Here is a 21,250-nt window from a genome sequence, read left to right on the forward strand (position 1 = left end):
CGTTACAGTGCCTTAAAATTTATTTTAGGCAATCTATCACCAACTGAAAACATTTCAGTTCTTTTCCATCAAATGCTTCTCTTTCAGATTATTGTTCCCAGACCATTTTTTTTTCCAAGTTGAATTTTATTTTTCTGTCTTACCCGTAATTTTTTTTGATGGTGAGATCACCAATTCCACCTCTTTGCTCTTGGAAGTACCCCCCATCTCCTTTTGTCAGTTCATTTATTCTTTTCTCCACGTTATTGTTGAGAAATAAACTAGTTCTATAGACTATCGTAATGAACACTCTTGAAGAATTGCTTCTAATTTCATGCTTTTGAAGGTAAGGCAAGGTTATACAAAAACTCAAGCTGTCAAGCTTTCAATATTTGTTTTCAAGACTGCTGCTATCGAATCTGTGAAAACAATTTACTTTCACACATATCCACAGAGCAGCACAGAGAATTGGACAGACTAGAACCTCCTCTACAATGAAATTATGGTGATGCTGAGCATTATATAATCTCATTGAGACAGAACAGTCTGTATGAACCTTTTTCTCATCTTCCCACAAGTACTGTGGAAAACTTGACCTGCACTATCATTCTTGGTTTATTTATGATTAGAACCAGAAATGTATACTTGGAACTTCCTCTCCTTTTCCATGGAACTTCTCAAAGAGATAAGGTTTGCTTATAAAAGGACCTTTAAGGCGCTATCTGCTTGTGTGTGGGACCTGACGGAATTGCCATGGTGAGTCAGGAAAACATATTTTCCAAGCCCTAATTTATTAGAACTTACTTATTTCCCCCAGAGGCCTAACTTAACCTGAATTATGCCAATCTTTTAAAAAACCTATTTAGTCAGACTTAATCATATTTTTAACTTTATTTAGATGCTGCTAATCTGGACACTATCGCTGCTGCTGGGAGCAGTAGCAGGTAAGAAAAGATATTTATGCAGTGCTGGAAGAGATTTCTTGCTTGGCACTTTCAAAAAAGTCTGTGATGGCTGAATTCAAGCCACTAGGGGATAAGGTGTGAGTGAGAAAGGTGCATGTTGAGAGCACAGACACCTGGAGTAAGGTTACCAGATATAATCTAAGATATGCAGTTAAATTTGAATTTCAGATACACAACAAGTGTTTCCGATAAATGAATATGTGACAAAGTTATACTGAAAAGTATTCATTGTCTACCTGAAACTCAAATTTAACTTTTACTTTTATTTGCTAATCTAGCAACCCTGACTTGGGAGTCCAGTGTGGGGTTTGAAGCCTTGCTCCGCCAGCCACAAGTGTATTACCCTGAGCAAAATTCTTAACCTCTGCGTGCTTCACTATCTTCATCTCTAGAATGGGAATATAATACCGCCCCTAGTGCAGGATACCTGTGAGACTTACGTAGTCCTGTAAATCATCTTGCCTAGTACCTGGCACATAGTAACATTTTGCAAATGCAGCCCTCACAACGGCTACGACTCCCACCACTACTATAATCCAGACTTAATCCTCCTGGACATCCCTCCCTTTGTGCTGTTCTCTTATGGCTTAGCATTCAAGCATACAGTTGTGCCAAACCATGGATTTTCTGTTTGATTATTCACGAGCAGCTTCTTCATCGTAGGAATCCGAAATTCTCCTCAAACATAGGGGGCCAAAATACTTATAATGTATTGTTATATATATAATGTTCTGGCACTTGCATGAAGCTTAAGTTCTCTACCCAAAACCCAACACGAGAAGATGGCTGTGAGGAATTGAAAACCTCACCCCTCTCTACCAAGGCCCGGAAATACAAGGCTGCTCTTTTCTTGAGCACCAGTGGCCCAAGGAAGACATCTGCATTGAGAAGCTAGACCGAGTCCCAGCAAGGGCTGGACAGAGACACGAGGGGAGTGAGGTGGTCATACATTGTAGAAATGAAGACCAGAAGCCTGGGATGTTGAAGCTGTTTTGTGAGTGCCTAGATAGGAATATGTCTGGGAATATGGAGGAGGTAAATATGTCACAAAATGTAATTGAACTCACATTCTGGCAGAGAGACCATTAAAAAGAGCATTCTGATCAAACTGACGTCCTTGAAACACTTCTGGGTTATTACAGGAAAAGAAATCTGCTTCCCAAGACTTGGCTGCTTTAGCGATGATGCCCCATGGGCAGGAATTGCGCAAAGACCCCTCAAAATATTGCCCTGGGCTCCAAAAGATGTCAATACCCGCTTCCTCCTGTACACTAACGAGAACCCGAATAACTTTGAAGTAAGAGAACTCATTGTTTTCAGAACTAAGTTCTATCTATTTTATTTATAAAAAGTCCACTAACTTGATATTATTCTCTCTTTTGTTTTAATTTAGATTCACTTTATTTTCTATTGAAGAATAATTGACATACAATATTGTATTCATTTCAGGTGTATCACATAGTGATACATATATCATATATATATGTATATTATATATAATATATATGTTACAAAAGGGTCACCATAATAAGTCTAGCTACCATCTGTCACCGTACAAAGGTGTTACAATATTATTGACTATACTCCCTATGCTGTACGTTACATCCTTCTGTCTTATTTGTTACTAGAAAATTGTACCTCTTAATCCCCTTCACCTATTTAATCCATCTCCCTCCCTCCCTCCCCTATGGCTACCATTTTAGTTTTCTCTATGTATTTATGAGTCTTGTTTTGTTTTGTTTTATTTAATCATTTGTTTTGTATTTTAGATTCACATATAAGTTTAATCATGTGGTACTTATCCTTTTCTATCTAACTTATTTCACTTAGCATAATACTCTCCAGGTTTATCCATATTGTCATGAATGGCAAGCTTTCATTATTTTTTTTTACAACTGAGCAATATTCCTATATATATATATATATATATATATATATATATATATATCACATACCGTTTTTGTCCATTCATCCATCAATGGACATATAAGTTGATTCCATATCTTGGCTATTATTAAAAATACTGCAATGAACATAGGGATGCATATGTATACCCAAATTAGTGTTTTCATTTTTTTTTTTCAGATAAAAACCTAGAAGTGGAATTGCTGGATTATATGGTAGTTCTATTTTTAATTTATTGAGGAACCTCCATACCATTCGTTATTGGCGACTGCACCAATTTACATTACTGCCAACAGAGCATGAGGGCTCCTTTTTTTCCACATGCTCACCAACAGCTGTTAATTCTTGTCTTTTTGATAACAGCCATTCTTACAGATGTAAGGTGGTATCTCTTTATGGTCTTTGTTTGCATTTACCTGATAATAAGTGATGTTGAGCATCTTTTCATATGCCTATTGGCATCTATATGTCTTGTTTTGGAAAAAAATGCCTATTCAGGCCTCTGCCCATTATTTAATCTGTTTTTTGATATTCAGTTGTATGTGTTCTTTATATATTTTGGATGTTAACCCCTTATTAGATATATCATTGGCAAATATCTTCTCCCATTCAGTAGATTGCTTTTTCATTTTGTCAATGGTTTCCTTTGTTGTACACAGTCTTTTTATTTTTTTTTTAATTTTTTTTTTTAACATTTATTTATTTTTGAGACAGAGAGAGACAGAGTATGAACGGGGGATGGGCAGAGAGAGAGGGAGACACAGAATCGGAAGCAGGCTCCAGGCTCTGAGCCATCAGCCCAGAGCCTGACGCGGGGCTCGAACTCACGGACTGCGAGATCGTGACCTGGCTGAAGTCGGACACTCAACCGACTGAGCCACCCAGGCGCCCCTGTACACAGTCTTTTTAATCTGATGTAGTCCCATTTTTTTATTTTTGATTTCACTGCTCTTGTCTGAGGAGACAGATCCAAAAAATATTGCTAAGATTGATGTCAAAGAACTTACAGCCTATGTTTTCTTCTAGGAGTGCTATGGTTTCAGGTCATACATTTTGTCTTGAGTTTATTATTGTATATGGTGTAATAAAGTGTTCCAGTTTCATTCTTTTGCATGTGGCTGTCCCACACCATTTATTGAAGAGACTGTCTTTGTCTCACTATATATTCTTGCCTTCTTTGTTGTAGATTAATTAACCATAGAAGTGTGAGTTTATTCCTGGGCTCTCTGTTCTGTGCCATTATCTATTTTTCTGTATTTGTGCCAGAACCATAATGTTTTGATTACTCTAGCTTTGTAGTGTAGTTTGAAATCAAGAGTGTGACACGACTTTGTTCTTCTTTCTCAAGATTGCTTTGGCTATGCAGGGTCTTTTGAGGTTCCATACAAATTTTAGGATTATTTGTTCCAGTTATATGAAAAATGCCATTGATTTTTTTTTTGTAGAGATTGCATTGAATCTGTATATTGCTTTGGGTAGCATGAACATTTTAACAATATTACTTCTTCCAATCAATGAGCAAGGTAATCTTTCCATTTATTTATGTTGCCTTCAATTTCTTTAATCAGTGTCATTGTTCAGAGGACAGATCTTTCACTTCCTTGGTTAAATTTATTCCTAGGTATTTTATTCTTTTTGATGCAATCACAAATGAGATTGCTTTCTTAATGTCTCTTTCTGATAGTTTGTTATTAATGTGCAGAAATGTAATAGATTGGGGTGTGTGGGGGGCTCAGTTGGTCGAGGAACCAACTCATGACTTTGGCTCAGGTCATGACCCCAGGGTTGTGGATTGAGCTCTGCATCAGGCTCTGCATTGAGAGTGGAGTCTGCTTAAGATTCTCTCTCTTTCCCTCGATCTGTCTCTTCCACTTGCATTCTCCCTCTCCCTCTGTCTCTCAAAATAAATTATAAAAATAAATAATAAGAAGAAATGCAACGGACTTCTGTAAATTGACTTTGTATACTGCAACTTCACTTAATTCATTTTTTAGTTCTAATAGTTTTTTGGTGGAGGCTTTAGGGTTTTCTATATATAGTATCCTGTCATCTACAAATTGTGACAATTTTACTTCTTCCTTTCTAATCTGAATGACTTTTATTTATTTACTTATTTATTTATTTATTTATTTATTTATTTACTTTTGCCTAAATGCTGTGGGTAGAACTTCCAATATTATGTTGAATAAAAATGGCAAAAGTGGGCACCTTTGTTTTGTTCCTATTCTTGGGGCAGGGGGAAGCCTTCAGCTTTTCATTGTTCAGCATGATGTTAGCTGTGGGTTTGTCATATATGTCTTTTATTCTGTTGAGACACATCTCTCTGTGTCCAATTTATTGAGGTTTTATCATAAATGGAAGTTGAATTTTGTGAAATGCTTTTTCTGCATCCATTGAGATGATCATTTGATTTTTATTCTTTGTTTTGTTAATGTGGTGTATCGCATTGATTGATGTGTGGATATTGAGCCATCCTTGCATCCCTGGAATAAATCCCACTTGATCATGTTACGTGATCTTTTTAATGTATTGTTGAATTCAGTTTGCTAATATTTTGTTGAGGATTTTTACATCTATGTTTATCAGGAATATTGGCTTGTAATCTTTCTGTAGTATCTGTCTGGTTTTTGTATTAGAATAATGCTGATCTCATAGAAGGAGTTCAGAGCCTCCTTTCCTCTTCAATTTTTTGGAATAGTTTGAGAAAGATGGGTATTAATTCTTCTTTTTAAACGTTTGGTAGAAGTCACCTGTGAAACTGTCTGGTCCTGGACTTTTGTTTGTTGAGAGTTTAATTACTAATTCAATCTCCTTATTAGTAATCAGTCTGTTCAGATTTTATATTTCTTTCTGATTTAGTCTTGAAAGATTGTATGCTTCCAAGAATTTATTCATTTCTTCCAGGTTGTCCAATCTGTTGTATATAACTGTTACTAGTAGTTTCCTGTGATCCTTTATATTTCTTTTTTTTTTTAATTTTTTTTCAACGTTTATTTATTTTTGGGACAGAGAGAGACAGAGCATGAACGGGGGAGGGGCAGAGAGAGAGGGAGACACAGAATCGGAAACAGGCTCCAGGCTCTGAGCCATCGGCCCAGAGCCTGACGCGGGGCTCGAACTCACGGACCGCGAGATCGTGACCTGGCTGAAGTCGGACGCTTAACTGACTGCGCCACCCAGGAGCCCCTGATCCTTTATATTTCTATGGTATCAGTTGTAACTTCTTTTTCATTTCTCATTTTATTTATTGGCCCTCTGTTTTTTTCTGGAAGAGAAGAGTCCAGCTAAAAGTTCATCAATTTTATTTGTTTTTCAAGGAAACAGCTTTTAGTTTTATTATTTTTCTATTGTATTTTTAAGTCTCTATTGCATTTATTTCCACTCTGATCTTTATTATCTCCTTCATTCTACTAACTTTGGGCTTTGTTTGTTCTTCTTTTTCTAGGTTTTCAGTTATCTAGTGTGTGGTTAGGTTGTTTTTTGAGCTTTTTTTTTTATTTCTTAATGTGGGCCTGTGTCACTGTAAACTTCCCTCTTAAAATTTCTTTTCTGTATCCCATAGATATTTGAACATTGCATTAACATTTTTATTTGTCTCAAGATATGTTTTTAACTACATCTTTGATTTCTTCCTTGACTGTTCCTTGACCCCTTGGTGCCACATAGTTTAGTCTCCATGTGTCTGTGGCTTTTTTCACTTTTCTTCTTGTAATTGATTAGTAGTTTCATACCAATGTGGTCAGAAAATATGCTTGATATGATTTCAATCTTCTTAAATTTATCAAGGCTTGTTTTGTGGCCTAACATGTGCCTTATTCTGGAGAATGTCCATGTGCACTTGAGAAGAATGTGTATTCTGCTATTTTTGGATAGAATGTCCTATAAATATATGTTAAGTCCATCTGTTCTAATGTGTTGTTTAAGACCACTCTCTCCTTATTGATTTTCTGTTAGATGATCTATCCATTGATGTAAATAAGATGTTAAAATTCCCAGCTATTTTTGTGTTACTTTAACTTTCTTCCTTTGCATCTATTAATATTTGCTTTATATAATTAGGTGTTGCCATGTTGAGTGATTAAATATTTCCAAGTGCTATATCTTCTTATTTAATAGGTCTTTTATCTTTATGTAAAGGCCTTCTTTGTTTATTCTTACAGACTTTGTCTTAAAGTCTATTTTGTCTCATATAAGTATTGCTACTCCAGCTTTCTTTTTGTTTCCATTTACTTAAAATATCTTTTTCCATCCCTACATTTTTAGTCTGCAAGTGTCTTTAGATCTGAAATGACCTAAAATGATCTAGTAGGCAGCATACAGACTGGTCTTATTTTTTAATCCATTCAGCTACTCTTTGTCTTGATTGGAACTTAATGTCATTCTTATCCTACCTCTATGTTGCCATTTAGTAAATATTCTAAATATTGTTATATACATGTGTATATACACACACACATATATATATGTATATATAAACTCTCCTAATATCATATATAATCTCCCAACATTACACACACACCCACACACACAGGCACACACACACACACACACACACACACACACAGCAAAGCCATCCATTGCATGAAGACAAGATCCCTACATCAATGTTATAGCACATGTTTATCCCGACTAAAGCAACTGCAGAAATGTTATGATGTCTGGAAAGTAGTGGCTTGATGATGGTTGCAAATAGCTTGCCTGTAATAGGAGAATCCATATTCACAAGGATCTCAAGTCTTGGCGGTCTTTTCCTACTCGTCATCTCTCTCCGTGTACAAATGATTCTATTGGACGCTATAAGAAACTTGGCATTAAACACTTTTCTTCTTAAAATAGGAAATTATTGCAGATGAATCAACTATCATGAGCTCTAATTTCAACACAGATAGAAAAACCCGCTTCATTATTCATGGATTCATAGACAAGGGAGAAGAAAACTGGCTGTCCAAAATATGCAAGGTAAGATACGGTAATCAATGAAGGGAAGGCTGCTTCCAGACTGATGATTAACAATGAGTAATGCGCAGGCCCCAACCAATCAGGACAAATGCTAGCCACTATGACACCAGAGGATCACCTGACTCTTCTGGGCCTAGGGATTCTGGGTAAGGTCCAGGAGGTGGTAGAGGGGTAGAAGGGACCTGGAACAGTCAGGGCAGCAAGGTTGGCAAGCATTTGTTGGCTCTGTGTAATAGCTATTTAATAACTAATACAGATATATTTCAAAATTTTAGCAAGGAATGTTGCCATACTGATGCAATATTAGTTGTATTTTCAATAACTTTTCATTTTTTTCAAGAGGCTTTAATTTCCATTTGAAGAACTAAGATAACTTATTTTGCCCAAACTAATTGTTTTCCTTTGATTTTCACTTGCTACTCTTTGATCTCCTATGGTAGCAGTATCTAGGAAAACTCTGTATGTTTTCATTGACAGCTTCTGTTGTTTCAACAGTAGTGATCCAATTTTCTTTAATTTGTCTTTGGCTATGTGCCTCGTTATAATGAAGAATTAAAAGACAGAAAATCAAAGAGAACAATTTTTCCTAGCAACTGCTAGTGCTTGAGGAACATTATCATTGATTCATTTATTCAACAAGCTTCTGTGGCCAGCGTGGTGCACAGGTGCAGTTATTTCTTCATAGGTCTAAAAAAAAAGACACAAAGGTTTTCCCGAACACTCTTAATTTCAGACCTATCTATGACTCAAGCCAAAGGCTGGATTGAGTCAACTCTAGAGACTATCTGCTGATCCTGACGATAGCCAAAATTAATGAGCTTCATGTCACAAGTTCAAAAATAGTAAAACCTTAATTTGTCTTCTAAAATAATTTAAAGCTGATGATTACTGGGGAGAGGGTAGTAATAGATTTTTATACAACAGGGAAGGAAAAAGACTATGATTCTTAGCTCAAAGGGGATGTAAATTTTTAGATAGGGGTATACAATTTATTTCCAAAATCCCAAAAGCAGATTTATTTTTCTTGCATGCTTTGGCTCTGACAAAATGGTTGCTTTAGGATGGAGAAATAAGTGGATTAAACTAGAAAGTTGGGGCGCCTGGGTGGCTGAGTCGGTTGAGCATACGACTCTTGGTTTCAGCTCAGGTCATGATCTTGCGGTTCGTGAGTTCGAGCCCCATATTGGGCTCTGCGCCAACAGTGCAGAGCCTACTTGTAATTCTCTCTCCCTCTGTCTCTGCCCCTCCCCTGCTCTCTCTCTCTCTCTCTCAAAATAAATAAATTTAAAATAAAACCTAGAAGATTAAAGGTCCTAGACTCTAGTTCTAACTCTTTACTTAGCTAACCGTGACATTAGCAAACTATTTTCCCTCTTTGGATATTTCTATCTGTAAAATAAAATAATTGGAGATGATTTATAAAATTGCTTTATTCTTCCGAAAGTCTTCTTGGAAAAAAGGTGGAGATACGTATAAACATACATACACCCAAACAGACAAAATTCCTGCTAGATCTAACATTCATGAAACTATCATTGACCCCCATCAGACAAGGCTTCCAGTAGATATCTGGTGGGTTATGCTTTTATGTGAAATAACTCTTCAGTGATGTATAATAAAATATGTTCATCCAGAAACTTTGATTAGTCTTTCCATCATGGAAAAGCTTACTCATTTACTGTCAGTATATTTACTTAAGAGGGTCCTAACATAGGCTTTCATTTATTCATTAGTCCAATAAATATTTATTGAACACCCACTATGTGCCAGGAACTATTTGAGGCCCTGAGGATATAGCAGTGAACAAAACAGGCAATGTCGTGGGGTACATTTTAATAAGGGACAATGTAGGCCTGTGACATTTATGATGATCTAATGAGACAATCCACTGTACCACATTTTATACATTTCTTCTTGCAGCAAATGTCTATTTATGTGTTACAGTAGATATCCCAAGAATCCAGTTCCCATTATGGCCAAACCTTCAATTTGGAACACATGTTAAACTTTTTTTTATATATTATTTATTTTTGAGAGAGAGAGAGAACATGAGTGGGGGAGAGACAGAGAGAGAGAGAGAGAGAGAGAGAGAGAGAGAGAATCCAAAGCAGGCTCCAGGCTCTGAGCTGTCAGCACAGAGCCTGACCCTGGGCTTGAACCCATAAACCACAAGATCATGACCTGAGCCGAAGTTGGACGCTCAACCAACTAAATCACCCAGGCACCCCAGAGCACATGTTAAGCTTTAAATTTCAACTTGTTGGGATGAGCACTGGGTGTCGTATGGAAACCAATTTGTCAGTAAATTATATTAATAAAAATGAAATAAAATAAAATAAATGAAAAATAAATAAACAGAAAAAAATAAAAGGAATTTCATAACCATAACAGACTAGAAGTTGTGTTTGTTGTTTTGGGGTTTGGTTTTGTTGTTTCGGTTTGTTGTTTGGGGTTGTTTGTAGAGGTCGAGAAGGGAATTTACCCTCATTCTCAAATGTGTTATTAATTAATAAACATCCCCAATTATTCACCCATTTATTGTGTCTGTTCCATCAGAACTTGTTTACAGTGGAAAGTGTGAACTGCATCTGCGTGGACTGGAAAAGTGGCTCCAAAACCGGTTACACTCAGGCCTCACAGAACATCCGGATTGTGGGGGCAGAAGTGGCATATTTTGTTGAAGTTCTTCAGGTAACTACCTCCAAGTTATATAAAAGCCCATCCACATTGCTCCCTGGGATTCTCCTTCAAAAAAAAAGAAAAAAAAATGCTGTAGGTATGATAATTATGAAAGACATTTCTCTACTGAGATTTGGCTTTCCCCATGGTTGAAAAGAAATACACAGTATCGATCAATCAATCAGTCAATCTAGATTTGGGCTTCTATTCCTATTAAAGTCAATAAAGTAGTTCTTTCAGCAACCAGGTAGGCTGTTTCTATTGAATCCCACCAGCATTTCTTTGAACTTTATCAGTTATAAATTACAAACAAGTTGGCATGATATAAAAACAAGTTGGCATGATAACATCAACCTTAAGGTTAAACTATCTTGTTTTTGTTTTTGTTTTTTTTAATGTTTTTAACAGAAGCACAATGACAGCAAGCTAATCTAATTTGGTAACAAAAAACCTTAAAAAATGTTAACCTGAAATTTGCTTAAGTAAATGCTTTTATTATTATTTTCTAACCCGAATACTTGCTTCAGCACCGCTGGGTAACAATTCCTTATACCTGGCGAGGATTTCCTCTACATAGTAAAAGAACAGAGATTCCTACTTCCACCAGTTTAAATGTTAAACCATTGCCATATTCTGTTATAACTGGGGGGAAAAAGTCCGTGAAAATCAGTTGCTTTGAAGGGGCAGCACGTCTTCTTTTTTTAAAATTCTTTTTTTAACGTTTATTTATTTTTGAGACAGAGAGAGACAGAGCATGAACGGGGGAGGGTCAGAGAGAGGGAGACACAGAATCGGAAACAGGCTCCAGGCTCTGAGCTGTCAGCACAGAGACCTACTCGGGGCTCGAACTCGCGTACCGAGAGATCATGACCTGAGCCAAAGTCAGCCGCTTAACCGGCTAAGCCACCCAGGCGCCCCCAGCACGTCTTCTTAAAACTCAAGTTTTGAGGGGAATCTTCTTCTGTGGCCGTCTTGAATTCTGATATATTTGAAAACATTCTGAAGAAGTTTTCTTTCCAACAGTCAGCATTTGGGTACTCACCTTCCAACGTCCACATCATTGGCCACAGTCTGGGTGCCCACGCAGCTGGAGAGGCAGGAAGGAGGATCAATGGGACGGCTGGGCGAATCACAGGTTGGTCAAACAGTAAAAGCTGAAAAATTGGACTAAGCGTTGCCTACATGGGGTCTAAACGGATGGCAGTTTGGTTTTCTGAATTGAGCCACGTGATCGGGAATCAGTATGTTCTGAGGACTTGCAAATTTTTTACTAATATTGATATTTGGTCTACAGAGCCCTGGTTTTTTGTTAGTTTGTTTGGTTTTGTTTTGTTTGTTTGTGGTTTTTTTTTGTTTTTTTTTTGTTTGTTTGTTTTTTGAGAGAGAAAGCAAGGGAGGGGCAAAGGGAGAGGGAGAGAGAGAATCTTAAGCAGGCTTCATGCCCAGCACGGAGCCCAACTCGGGGCTCAAACTTACAACCATGAGATCATGGCCTGAGCCGAAATCAAGAGCTGGACACTTTACCGAGTTACCCAAGTGCCCCCATCTGTTTAACATATGTGTGTGTGTGTGTGTGTGTGTGTGTGTGTGTGTATACACACACATATATTGCATGTGACTAAAATTTGAATTAAGAACATCGGAAAGTCTTATTCACATCTCTTTTCCTGTTTTCAGGCATTCACAAAAAACAAGTCTCATGACTAGAATAAAGAGAATAAATAACAAAATAAATAATAAATAGAATTAAATCTAAAGAGCTCAAGATATATAATTTATTATATTACGCTTTGACAGCAAACGATAATTAGCGTAATCCTCACCCACCCTGAGCTAAGAGTTACAGGATACAGGTGGTTAGGACAGGCTGCTCAGTCCTTCAGGCTGCTAGTTAGATAAAAAATATTATTCCACAAATCTCAGACTGATTGCTTCTGGCCAATGGGGCCACATGTTGTATATACTCCGGCCCTAAAACGACCTTGTAAGTTTATAGGAAAGACTTTGCTATCCTGGATCTGAGAGATGACTATTTCAGGGAGCAGTCACTTTTCTTTTCCATCTTTGCACTCTCTTTCCAACCTTCTGATTATTTTTTTTAATACCTTGGGCAAATGGTTCATGTTTGGATTGGTGGGGGCATCCAGATGTCTATCATTAATTTGCTGGAGAGAACATTCTTTCTCGTGGTCCGTGACTGTTTACAAGAGCCTACTCAGCCAGGCACTTTGTGAAGTTGTGGTCCTGGTGACCATGAATACCGAAGTCCTTGCCTTTATAGGATTTTACAGGAGAGTGGGGCAGGTGGGGGAGGGGAGACTTCTTTTAGCCTGAACAGCTTTTAGGAGTCTCATGTCTGCCAGAGTCTAGCTCTTTCCCTAGAACTGTTGCTAGTGGCCTGGATTGTCCCAGTGACTATACATCCATAAGGAGAGCCAAATTTCATGGTTTGAGAAAAATTTGCTATAATTTGAATAGTGAATTAGACACAGAAAGTGGAATAAGATGATAAGGTAGGGAAGAACTACCTTATCTCTTTCCATAAATAAGTCATGGTTCCCACCAATGCTTGCACTTGGGTAGGTAATTAACAAAGAAAGGTGAATGCATACACTGATATTAACATGACACACCCTATCTACTTTAGGGTTGGATCCAGCTGAACCTTGCTTTGAGGGCACACCTGACTTAGTCCGATTGGACCCCAGCGATGCCCTGTTTGTGGATGTAATTCACACAGATGCTGCCCCTATAATCCCTAACATGGGTGAGTTCTGCAATTCATCCTCCACGAGTGTTTACTAACTCTACACAGTAGAGTGTTTTAGAGCGTTTTGACTCTATACAGTAACATGAACTTTCTCATATTTTAAAATTCCTCAGGGTTTGGAATGAGCCAAACCGTAGGCCATCTAGATTTCTTTCCAAATGGAGGAAAAGAAATGCCCGGATGTCAGAAGAACATTCTCTCTCAGATCGTTGACATAGATGGGATCTGGGAAGGTAAAAACCATTGTGGACATGAAGAGATTTTCCTAGGGGAAGATTTGTATTTCATTTTACTAAATTTGCTAAGTATTTTGGTACAGGTCTCACATTTTCTGTAATGAAGGACTTTTAACACAAAATATGGCCTTTTCACTGAGGAAAGTTGGGCATGAGGAGACCCTAGGAAAGAAAATGTAATTGTAGTCAACTTTCCAAGGACCTAATTCAGGGAATGCATTACTAAGTTGTACTTATATCTATATGGACCAGTCTTTTCCTTCTAAAGTTATTTTTCCATTTCGTTTAGCTATGGCATTACTGTTAAATTTTTCAATAGTACTTAACTTCTGATCACATCACAAACCATAAATACACTGTATCCATGATTTTGTTCTGTGCCCACCATGAGTTCACACTAATTAGAAAAATCTACTCAACAACTGTGTTCTAATCATGACATTGGAAAAATAAAATCTGTTGCTGATGTGTAAATCATTTCTGATTTCCAAGGGACCCGTGACTTTGTGGCCTGTAATCACTTAAGAAGCTACAAGTATTACTCGGATAGCATCCTTAACCCCGATGGCTTTGCTGGATTCCCTTGTGCCTCTTACAGTGTTTTCTCTGCAGTAAGTAGATATTCTACTTTGTACCTGAAGAATTTTGTAACCATCACATCCTCATGACGTATGGTTCACTGGACGCAACATGCATTCAGTGAATGTCACTATATTATTGCCACATTATTTATACTTTTAATCGTACATATTTTTAATTGAAGTACATTGACATTATTGTAATAGTGGTAAGGCATTGGAGAACTTTAGAGGAATAGGCTTATATGCTGAAATGTCCACTTTGTTCTCTATCACTCCAGTATGTATCAGGTAAATGTTCAAACTTGTCTTAGAAATATTGTAAGAAAAAAAAAAGTAGTCTAAGGAAATCTGAGCTATGGCTCCAGGATGCTGATACATATGGAAAACTTGTCTTAAATGCTGATCCTATAAAACGATATCATTATGGGCATGTGGATATTTCTGTGCAACCTTATAATTGTCAAGTTTTTTGTTTCTTTGCTTGATTTTGAGTTTTCATCTTGCTTGGTATTCGCTAGACATCTGGGTTAAAAACCTTAAATGTGATATTGAAAGTGATATATCTATTGCCTGTTATTTTTTTAACATTAACATCATTTTTAAGAGACAGACAGAGAGCATGAGGGGGGAGAGGCAGAGAGAGAGAGAAACACAGAATCTGAAGCCAGCTCCAGGCTCTGAGCTGTCAGCACAGAACCCGATGCAAGGCTCAAACTCACGAACTGTGAGATTATGACTTTAGCTGAAGTCAGATGCCTGACTGAGCCACCCAGGTGCCCTTTGCCTGTTATTTTTTATTGCTCTTCTTTTCACTATAAATTTTTTCAAGGAAAAATATGTGATCCGTGTCATTTAATAAATAAAATTTTAAGTAACATGCCAGGTGAAGTCATAGTTACAAAGGATGTATCACTTCGTGATGAAGAGAAAGGGTCTGAAACCTGATTTCACTATTAAATGGTTGAATGATTTGAACAAAATTCTTAACCTAAGGCAGTTTTTTCATTTCTAAATGCAATAATAATGGGAGACTCCATAGGTTTTGTGGGAGGATTTAATGAGATGCTATGTTTTAATTGCTTAGCCCAGAATCTAAAATATAATAGCTAGCGTTCAACAAATATTGGCTATATGTGTATGTGAGATGCATGTTTTATTTGCAGTATAGCTTATGCACGCAACAACACCAACCCCATTCTTTGGTCTAGCTTTGTTTTTATCTTGTTCCCAAATCCCCAGTCTCTAGGTAATGGTGAAACAAGCAAAGAAGCTTTCGGTTTCATTCAGTTAAAATTTAGTCTGATTCAGTAATATGTTTAGACCTTTTAAGTGATGCTCATACACTTTTTTTTTTTTTTTGACGATGGCAGGGAGAGAGAGAGAACGTGTGCACGAAGTGTGCATGCTAGCAGGGAAAGGACAGGGGGAGAGGGAGAGGAAGAGAGAATTTTAAGTAGGTTCCACACCCAGCACCGAGTCCAACATGGGGCTCTCAAGACCAAGAGATCATGAGCTGAGCTGAAATTGAGAGTCAGCCACTTAACCTACTGAGCCACCCAGACATCCTACTCAGACACTTCTGTAAGAAAATGTTATCAGTTAGAGCACCTGGGTGGCTCAGTCCGTTAAAGCGTCTGACTTCGGTCATGATCTCGTGGTTCATGAGTTCAAGCCCCATGTCAGGCTCTGTGCTGACAGCTCAGAGCCTGGAGTCTGCTTCGGATTCTGTGTCTCCCTCTCTCTCTCTGCCCTGCCCTGCTTGTACTCTGTCTCTCTCTCAAAAATAAATAAAAACATTACAAATAAATAAATACTTTTAAAAAAAGGAAATGTTACCAGTTTTGCATACATCCCAGCCTTTGGACCCCTTCATCAGCTTCTCCCCAAGCTGGTATTGGCACAGTGATCACGGGGGTGGTGGTCAGTTTGTGTGCAGGGCAGAGGGGAGAACTTGGGGGTCTGCATTTTTGATGAGCATGTGGCTGGTGTCTGCAGATAATGTCTCAGCACATATACTCTTCTGGTTTGGCCAACTTCCCCAGATAGCTCTGGCCATTTCTTCCTGACTGGCTCAGTCTCCCCTTAGTTTTTGCTGGATGCAGACCCCGACTCTGGCCCAGTCCCCATCTGGTTCATTGATCCAAGAGACTGCCCCTCGCCTCCATTGCGGAGCAGGCTTGCCCCTCCATAGCAGGAATTGTGCTGTTTGTCTCTCCCATTGTGTTTCTCCCTCTCCCTTTTCTTCCCATAATTCCTTGACCCAGAAAGAGGACATTTTTGTATGTGATATATATCTTCTCCACACCCCAACCTCACAGCTATGACTTAAAGGCCAACTGGGGCATTTTCTGCTCACATTGGGAAAACTCTTAGATCTGAATCCTTCAGACCTTAACATGCTAAGTGGAAGCTAAAAATTTTGAGAAAAACCTGACTTTTGAGCCCTGCATCCTACTAATGGGCCCGCTTTTGCGTATCAGAGCTCCTCATCCCCTCTGATCTTTCTTTTGCAATCTTTCTAAAATAAATTCTAACCCCTGGAGGCAGATGGATGCCTTGGGGGCCACTTGAGCAACTTACAAAGGCAAGAGACAAGATTAAAGTATATGTAGAAATATATATCTAAATTCCCTTTTCGTATGATTTCTATAATATTTTTGTTAGCATCGTGTCATTGAACATTAAAATCACTGGTTTATCATTGTAACTAATGAAATGCTTTTTAACCTTTGCTGAGATACTATGAAAATCCTCTTTTGCCATCAGTACAGAATTGGCTTTAGAATGTTTGAATTGCAATAACACGTGGAAAAAGAGGGTGCGCTTCATTCATCATTTGTTAATTTCCCCTAGAACAAGTGCTTCCCCTGCCCCAGTGAAGGCTGCCCGCAGATGGGTCATTACGCTGACAGATTTCCTGGAAAAACAAACGGAGTGGGCCAGATATTTTATCTAAACACCGGTGATGCCACCAACTTTGCCCGTAAGTCTCTACCATATTTGCCTTAAATCCTTAATGCTCTGTATTTTATCATGTTTGGTGAAAATGTGTGAGATTGCTCTTCCGCAGAAAAGTTGGAAACACTCTTCCCAGACATGGACAAATATTCAAAAGCCGTCATGCTCAATGTAACTCGGGCTCAACGGGGGCAACAGAACAGAGTTTTGGGGGCCTGAACTAAAAATGATACCAAGATTGATTCCTTCATATTCGATTCCGGTGCTGAATTCAGGGGGCTTCTTCTGCTCCAGACCCTTCCAAGTTTCACTAAAGGAAATTCTGAGGTTTTGTACAAGCAGAAAAGTAACCCAGGAGAGAGGTGGCAGAGATTGTGGGAATGGAAGGGAGTTGCCAGATCGAAGAGCTGTTTAGGGTGGTATCCTCCATGGGTGATAGGAATTATCAGGATAGGATAGGATAGGATAGGGTGCAGGGATGGTAAGGCATGGGGACAGCCCCCAGGTTTCCTTCCTGGGTCACAGAGGAAGAAAACTATTGGAGCCGGTGGGGTTGGCCGCACTGTAAAAACTAAAGCCAAGTTTAATCCTCTCCTCAGTTTGACCCAGGCTAGCTCTAAATGGCATAAACTGCTAGTTAAGTATGGACTGGTACCATAGAGTGGTTACCATAACTTAATACATTTCCAATGGCAATGGAAAGCTGAATTATAGAATTTTTTAAATAAGTGTAGACCACTCAGACCTGTGAAAAGGAATTGATGAAAATGTCACACTCTACCATTTTCCCGCTTTCTTTTAACATAAAGTTCTTAGAATATTCAAAAACAAATTGCTAGGTCAAGAAATTGAAAGCAAAATACATGACTTACTTACATTTACTTGAAATTTCTTGATTTTGGAATGATTCTGTACTCCTGCCCTGCCCCCACATCTGTCTTCCGAACATTTAGATAAAGGAGTATCTATCTGCTTAGAAGAACGGCCACTACTGGGTCACCTGGGTGGCTCAGTTGGTTAAGCATCCATCTATTGATTTCGGCTCGGGTCATGATCTCAAGGTTGGTGAGATCTGCCCTGTGTCAGGCTCAGTGCTGACAGTGTGGAGCCTGCTTGGGATTCTCTCTCCCTTCCTCTCTATCTGTCCCTCCCCCACTCGTGCTTTCTCTCTCTCTCAAAGTAAATGAATAAATAATTTAAAAAACAATGCTATATATAAATTACTCAAAATTCAGCAGCAGTGGCATCCAATTAAGCCTGTTTTCAGAATATCTTCTGCACAAGCTGACATTTTGCAAATATTTTCACCCTGTGCAGGTTGGAGGTATAAGGTAGCTGTCACGCTGTCTGGAAGGAAGGTTACAGGACACGTGCTAGTGACCTTGTTTGGAAATAAAGGGAATTCTAAACAATATGAAATTTTCAAGTGAGTAAAATATTACTCTAAGCTGTTTGTTTTACCTTGCACCTTAATACATTTCAGAATACATTTCTGTTTCGGAATTTTTTTTTTCTCTGCTGTTTCCTGAAAAAACCACTGATGTCCGTTTTGATGCGTGGCATCTGGTTTATAATCAGTAAATAAGTATCCTGCCCACAAAACAACCGGGAAAAGACGATATGATGATGTCATCACTTATTAAGTTGTGGGAGAATTGTGACCAAAACATATTTGAAATTTTGTTAAAGTAAGGATGACATTAAAGCAATACGAGTTATTGCTGGCAAATGACCTGCCACTGAGTTACCATACCTGTCTGCATCACTTAACACATTCGGATGGCAAACGTACTACCAGTCACCTTACTAGAGATGCGTTGTTAGCTGGTTTTAGAACCCTATACGTATATATTGATGTGTATATTTTTGTATGTTCACGTAACGTTTTCATTAACTTCTCAACTCCCAAGGGGCACTCTCCAACCCGACAGCACTCACTCCAACGAATTTGACTCTGATGTGGATGTTGGAGATGTGCAAAAGGTTAAATTTATTTGGTACAACCGGGTGATCAACCCAACTCTACCCAGAGTGGGAGCGTCCAAGATCATGGTGGAAAGAAACGATGGAAAAGTGTAAGTAATAAAAATCCAAAGAGATTTGCCGCACCACATCATTTTTGTAATCCTATTCCCACTGGAAGTCTACTTTAAGTTAAATCTATAGTTGTTCTCCCACATCATGGTCACAATTGCTTTCCCAATTGCTTCTGTTTCTTTGCTAAAAAGAGCAGAATTTCAAGGGGATAATTTTGAGAGATTTGTAGATGGGTATGTGTTATTTGATACATGTGTTAAAATGAGAATCCGGCTTCATGACCCTAAGTTAAAAAGAATGATTTCATTTAGCAACTGTGTGTGACAGCAGATCACTGGTTGCCTGGGGAGAGGAGAGATAGGAGGGGATGAGGAGAGATTACAAAGCCACAGGAGAGTAGTTGGGGACAATGAATATGTTTACTCTCTTGATGGTGGGGATGGGATGGGGGGACTACTCTCATCCCCTTAGAAGATAATTCAATGAAGGCCCAATGCCATAATTCGTGGGCAGGAAATTTGACTTCAGCAAGTTGCTAACTGCCACCAAAAAAATTCAGCTCACTTTTATTTATACATAGTGTGTGTGCCCTTCATCTCTTGTGTCCTTCATCAAGATTAGTGTTTAACCTTTAATGTGCTATTTGAGAACCTTCCAGCCATCAGACCACAGGGAGGGAAATGAAGATGAAGAGAAAAGGCATCTTCTCAGAACCTTGTCTGTGCCAGGCACTTGACATATGCTTCTATATGTTATTAAAGAAAATTAGCTTCCAAGCAAACTGAGCATTGTTTAGTCTCATGGGTAATGCTCATCAGTTTCAATTCAATCATTGAATTGAAATAAGTGAATGTAACACCAGGACCTCAGAAATATCCCTCTGGCTGATTTCTCATCATACCGCTGACCCTACTTTTCTTCAGTTGCGTCGATTGACGACGTGCCAAGTGCTCAGTAGGTGTTTTTAGGATATGACAAATGAACACTCTCTGTTTTTAGGGACATCCAATGACACCGCCTCCCTCTGCTATTGCACAGCCATGAGAGCACTGGAAAGGAGAATTCAGTCCTCTATACAGAAGAGGCCTGTCTTCCCTTGGCCAATGTCTGCTCTCGGGCACATGGAGTGGCTCTCGCTCAGACTCGGGAGAATAGAGGCTGTCTTTATGCTCCAACACACCAGCCGGGTAGCAGGAAAAGCTGACTTTCTGTTGTTTTGTCTCTGCAGGTTCAATTTCTGTAGTAAAGAAACTGTAAGGGAAGATATTCTGCTCACTCTTACCCCGTGTTAGGAGCAGCTGACATGTGACCACTGCACCTTACTGCTAATAAAATCTACTGGTGAAGCAATCCATTCCTTTGCCACCATGTCCATTTTTTCCAATATAACTTTTGTATAATGTGATTAAAATCCAAATTCTGGAGTTGGTCTGAAGAACCATAAATGACTGTTGAAGCTGGTTACATACCTATTATGTGGCATTTGAGCTTTGAGAATATTGTTTACTTGGCACTGACATCATGCCCATTGCTAATATTACTGATGTCATTCTGATCACGTAAGGCAGACTTCCAGATCCAAGATGATCCCCTCCCAGTGTGCACATGGCCAAGTACCAACCTTTATCATTTTCCCATCTTTACATTTGTTGGGGGTAATCAGACATCTCAGAAAAGATGACACATAAGGATAAAAGGACATAGCAGATCCAATGCTTCCTAACCAGTCCCCCTGCTCCCAGTGGGGTCCCCCCAGGCTCCTTTCCTGTCTGCAGCCTTTTTCATCTTTCTAAAAAGCACAAATCAAAAATCCTGCCAGTGTTCTCCAGGAACCAAAGACTCTAGCATTCTCTCTCACCATATTCCTTCTAGAAATCTGCTTTCTGGTGTCCAAAAGGACCTTGATCTTGGATGGTGCTGGACCTTTGCACAAACCCTTCCACTCCCTAGGATGTGTTTTCCCTTGTCTTTCTGTCTGTGTAACTCCTACTGGTTCTTAAATCTGTGTGTAGACATCATTTCTTCCAGGAAAGCTTTCTTCACATCCATTACCATATCCCCTAAGACTGGATTAGAGGCTGTCCCACTGCCTTACTGCTGCACCCGGAACTCCCCCCATCTCAGCACTTATTCCTCTATATCATAATTGCTTGTTTACTTGTCTGCATATCTCTCATTAAG

The 21,250-nt window shown here is 38.7% G+C and overlaps 1 protein-coding gene across 2 annotated transcripts; it reads left to right on the top strand.

The window, feature by feature from the left end:
- Positions 1–877: 877 nt before the first annotated feature.
- PNLIP (pancreatic lipase) lies at positions 878–20,361 on the top strand. 2 transcript variants are annotated; one of them, XM_047825640.1, is made up of 12 exons: positions 878–923; positions 2,087–2,256; positions 7,686–7,808; positions 10,365–10,499; positions 11,511–11,622; positions 13,135–13,254; positions 13,371–13,490; positions 13,986–14,104; positions 16,928–17,057; positions 18,350–18,458; positions 18,943–19,107; positions 20,298–20,361. In XM_047825640.1, the coding sequence occupies exons 1-12, from the start codon at positions 878–880 to the stop codon at positions 20,359–20,361; spliced, it is 1,413 nt and encodes a 470-aa protein (XP_047681596.1). The 2 variants fall into 2 exon arrangements, with proteins under 2 accessions (XP_047681596.1, XP_047681597.1); XM_047825641.1 differs by having other exon boundaries at positions 2,087–2,241.
- Positions 20,362–21,250: the final 889 nt, after the last annotated feature.

This window comes from Prionailurus viverrinus, chromosome D2 (genome assembly GCF_022837055.1).
Source record: "Prionailurus viverrinus isolate Anna chromosome D2, UM_Priviv_1.0, whole genome shotgun sequence".
Lineage (NCBI taxonomy): Eukaryota > Metazoa > Chordata > Mammalia > Carnivora > Felidae > Prionailurus > Prionailurus viverrinus.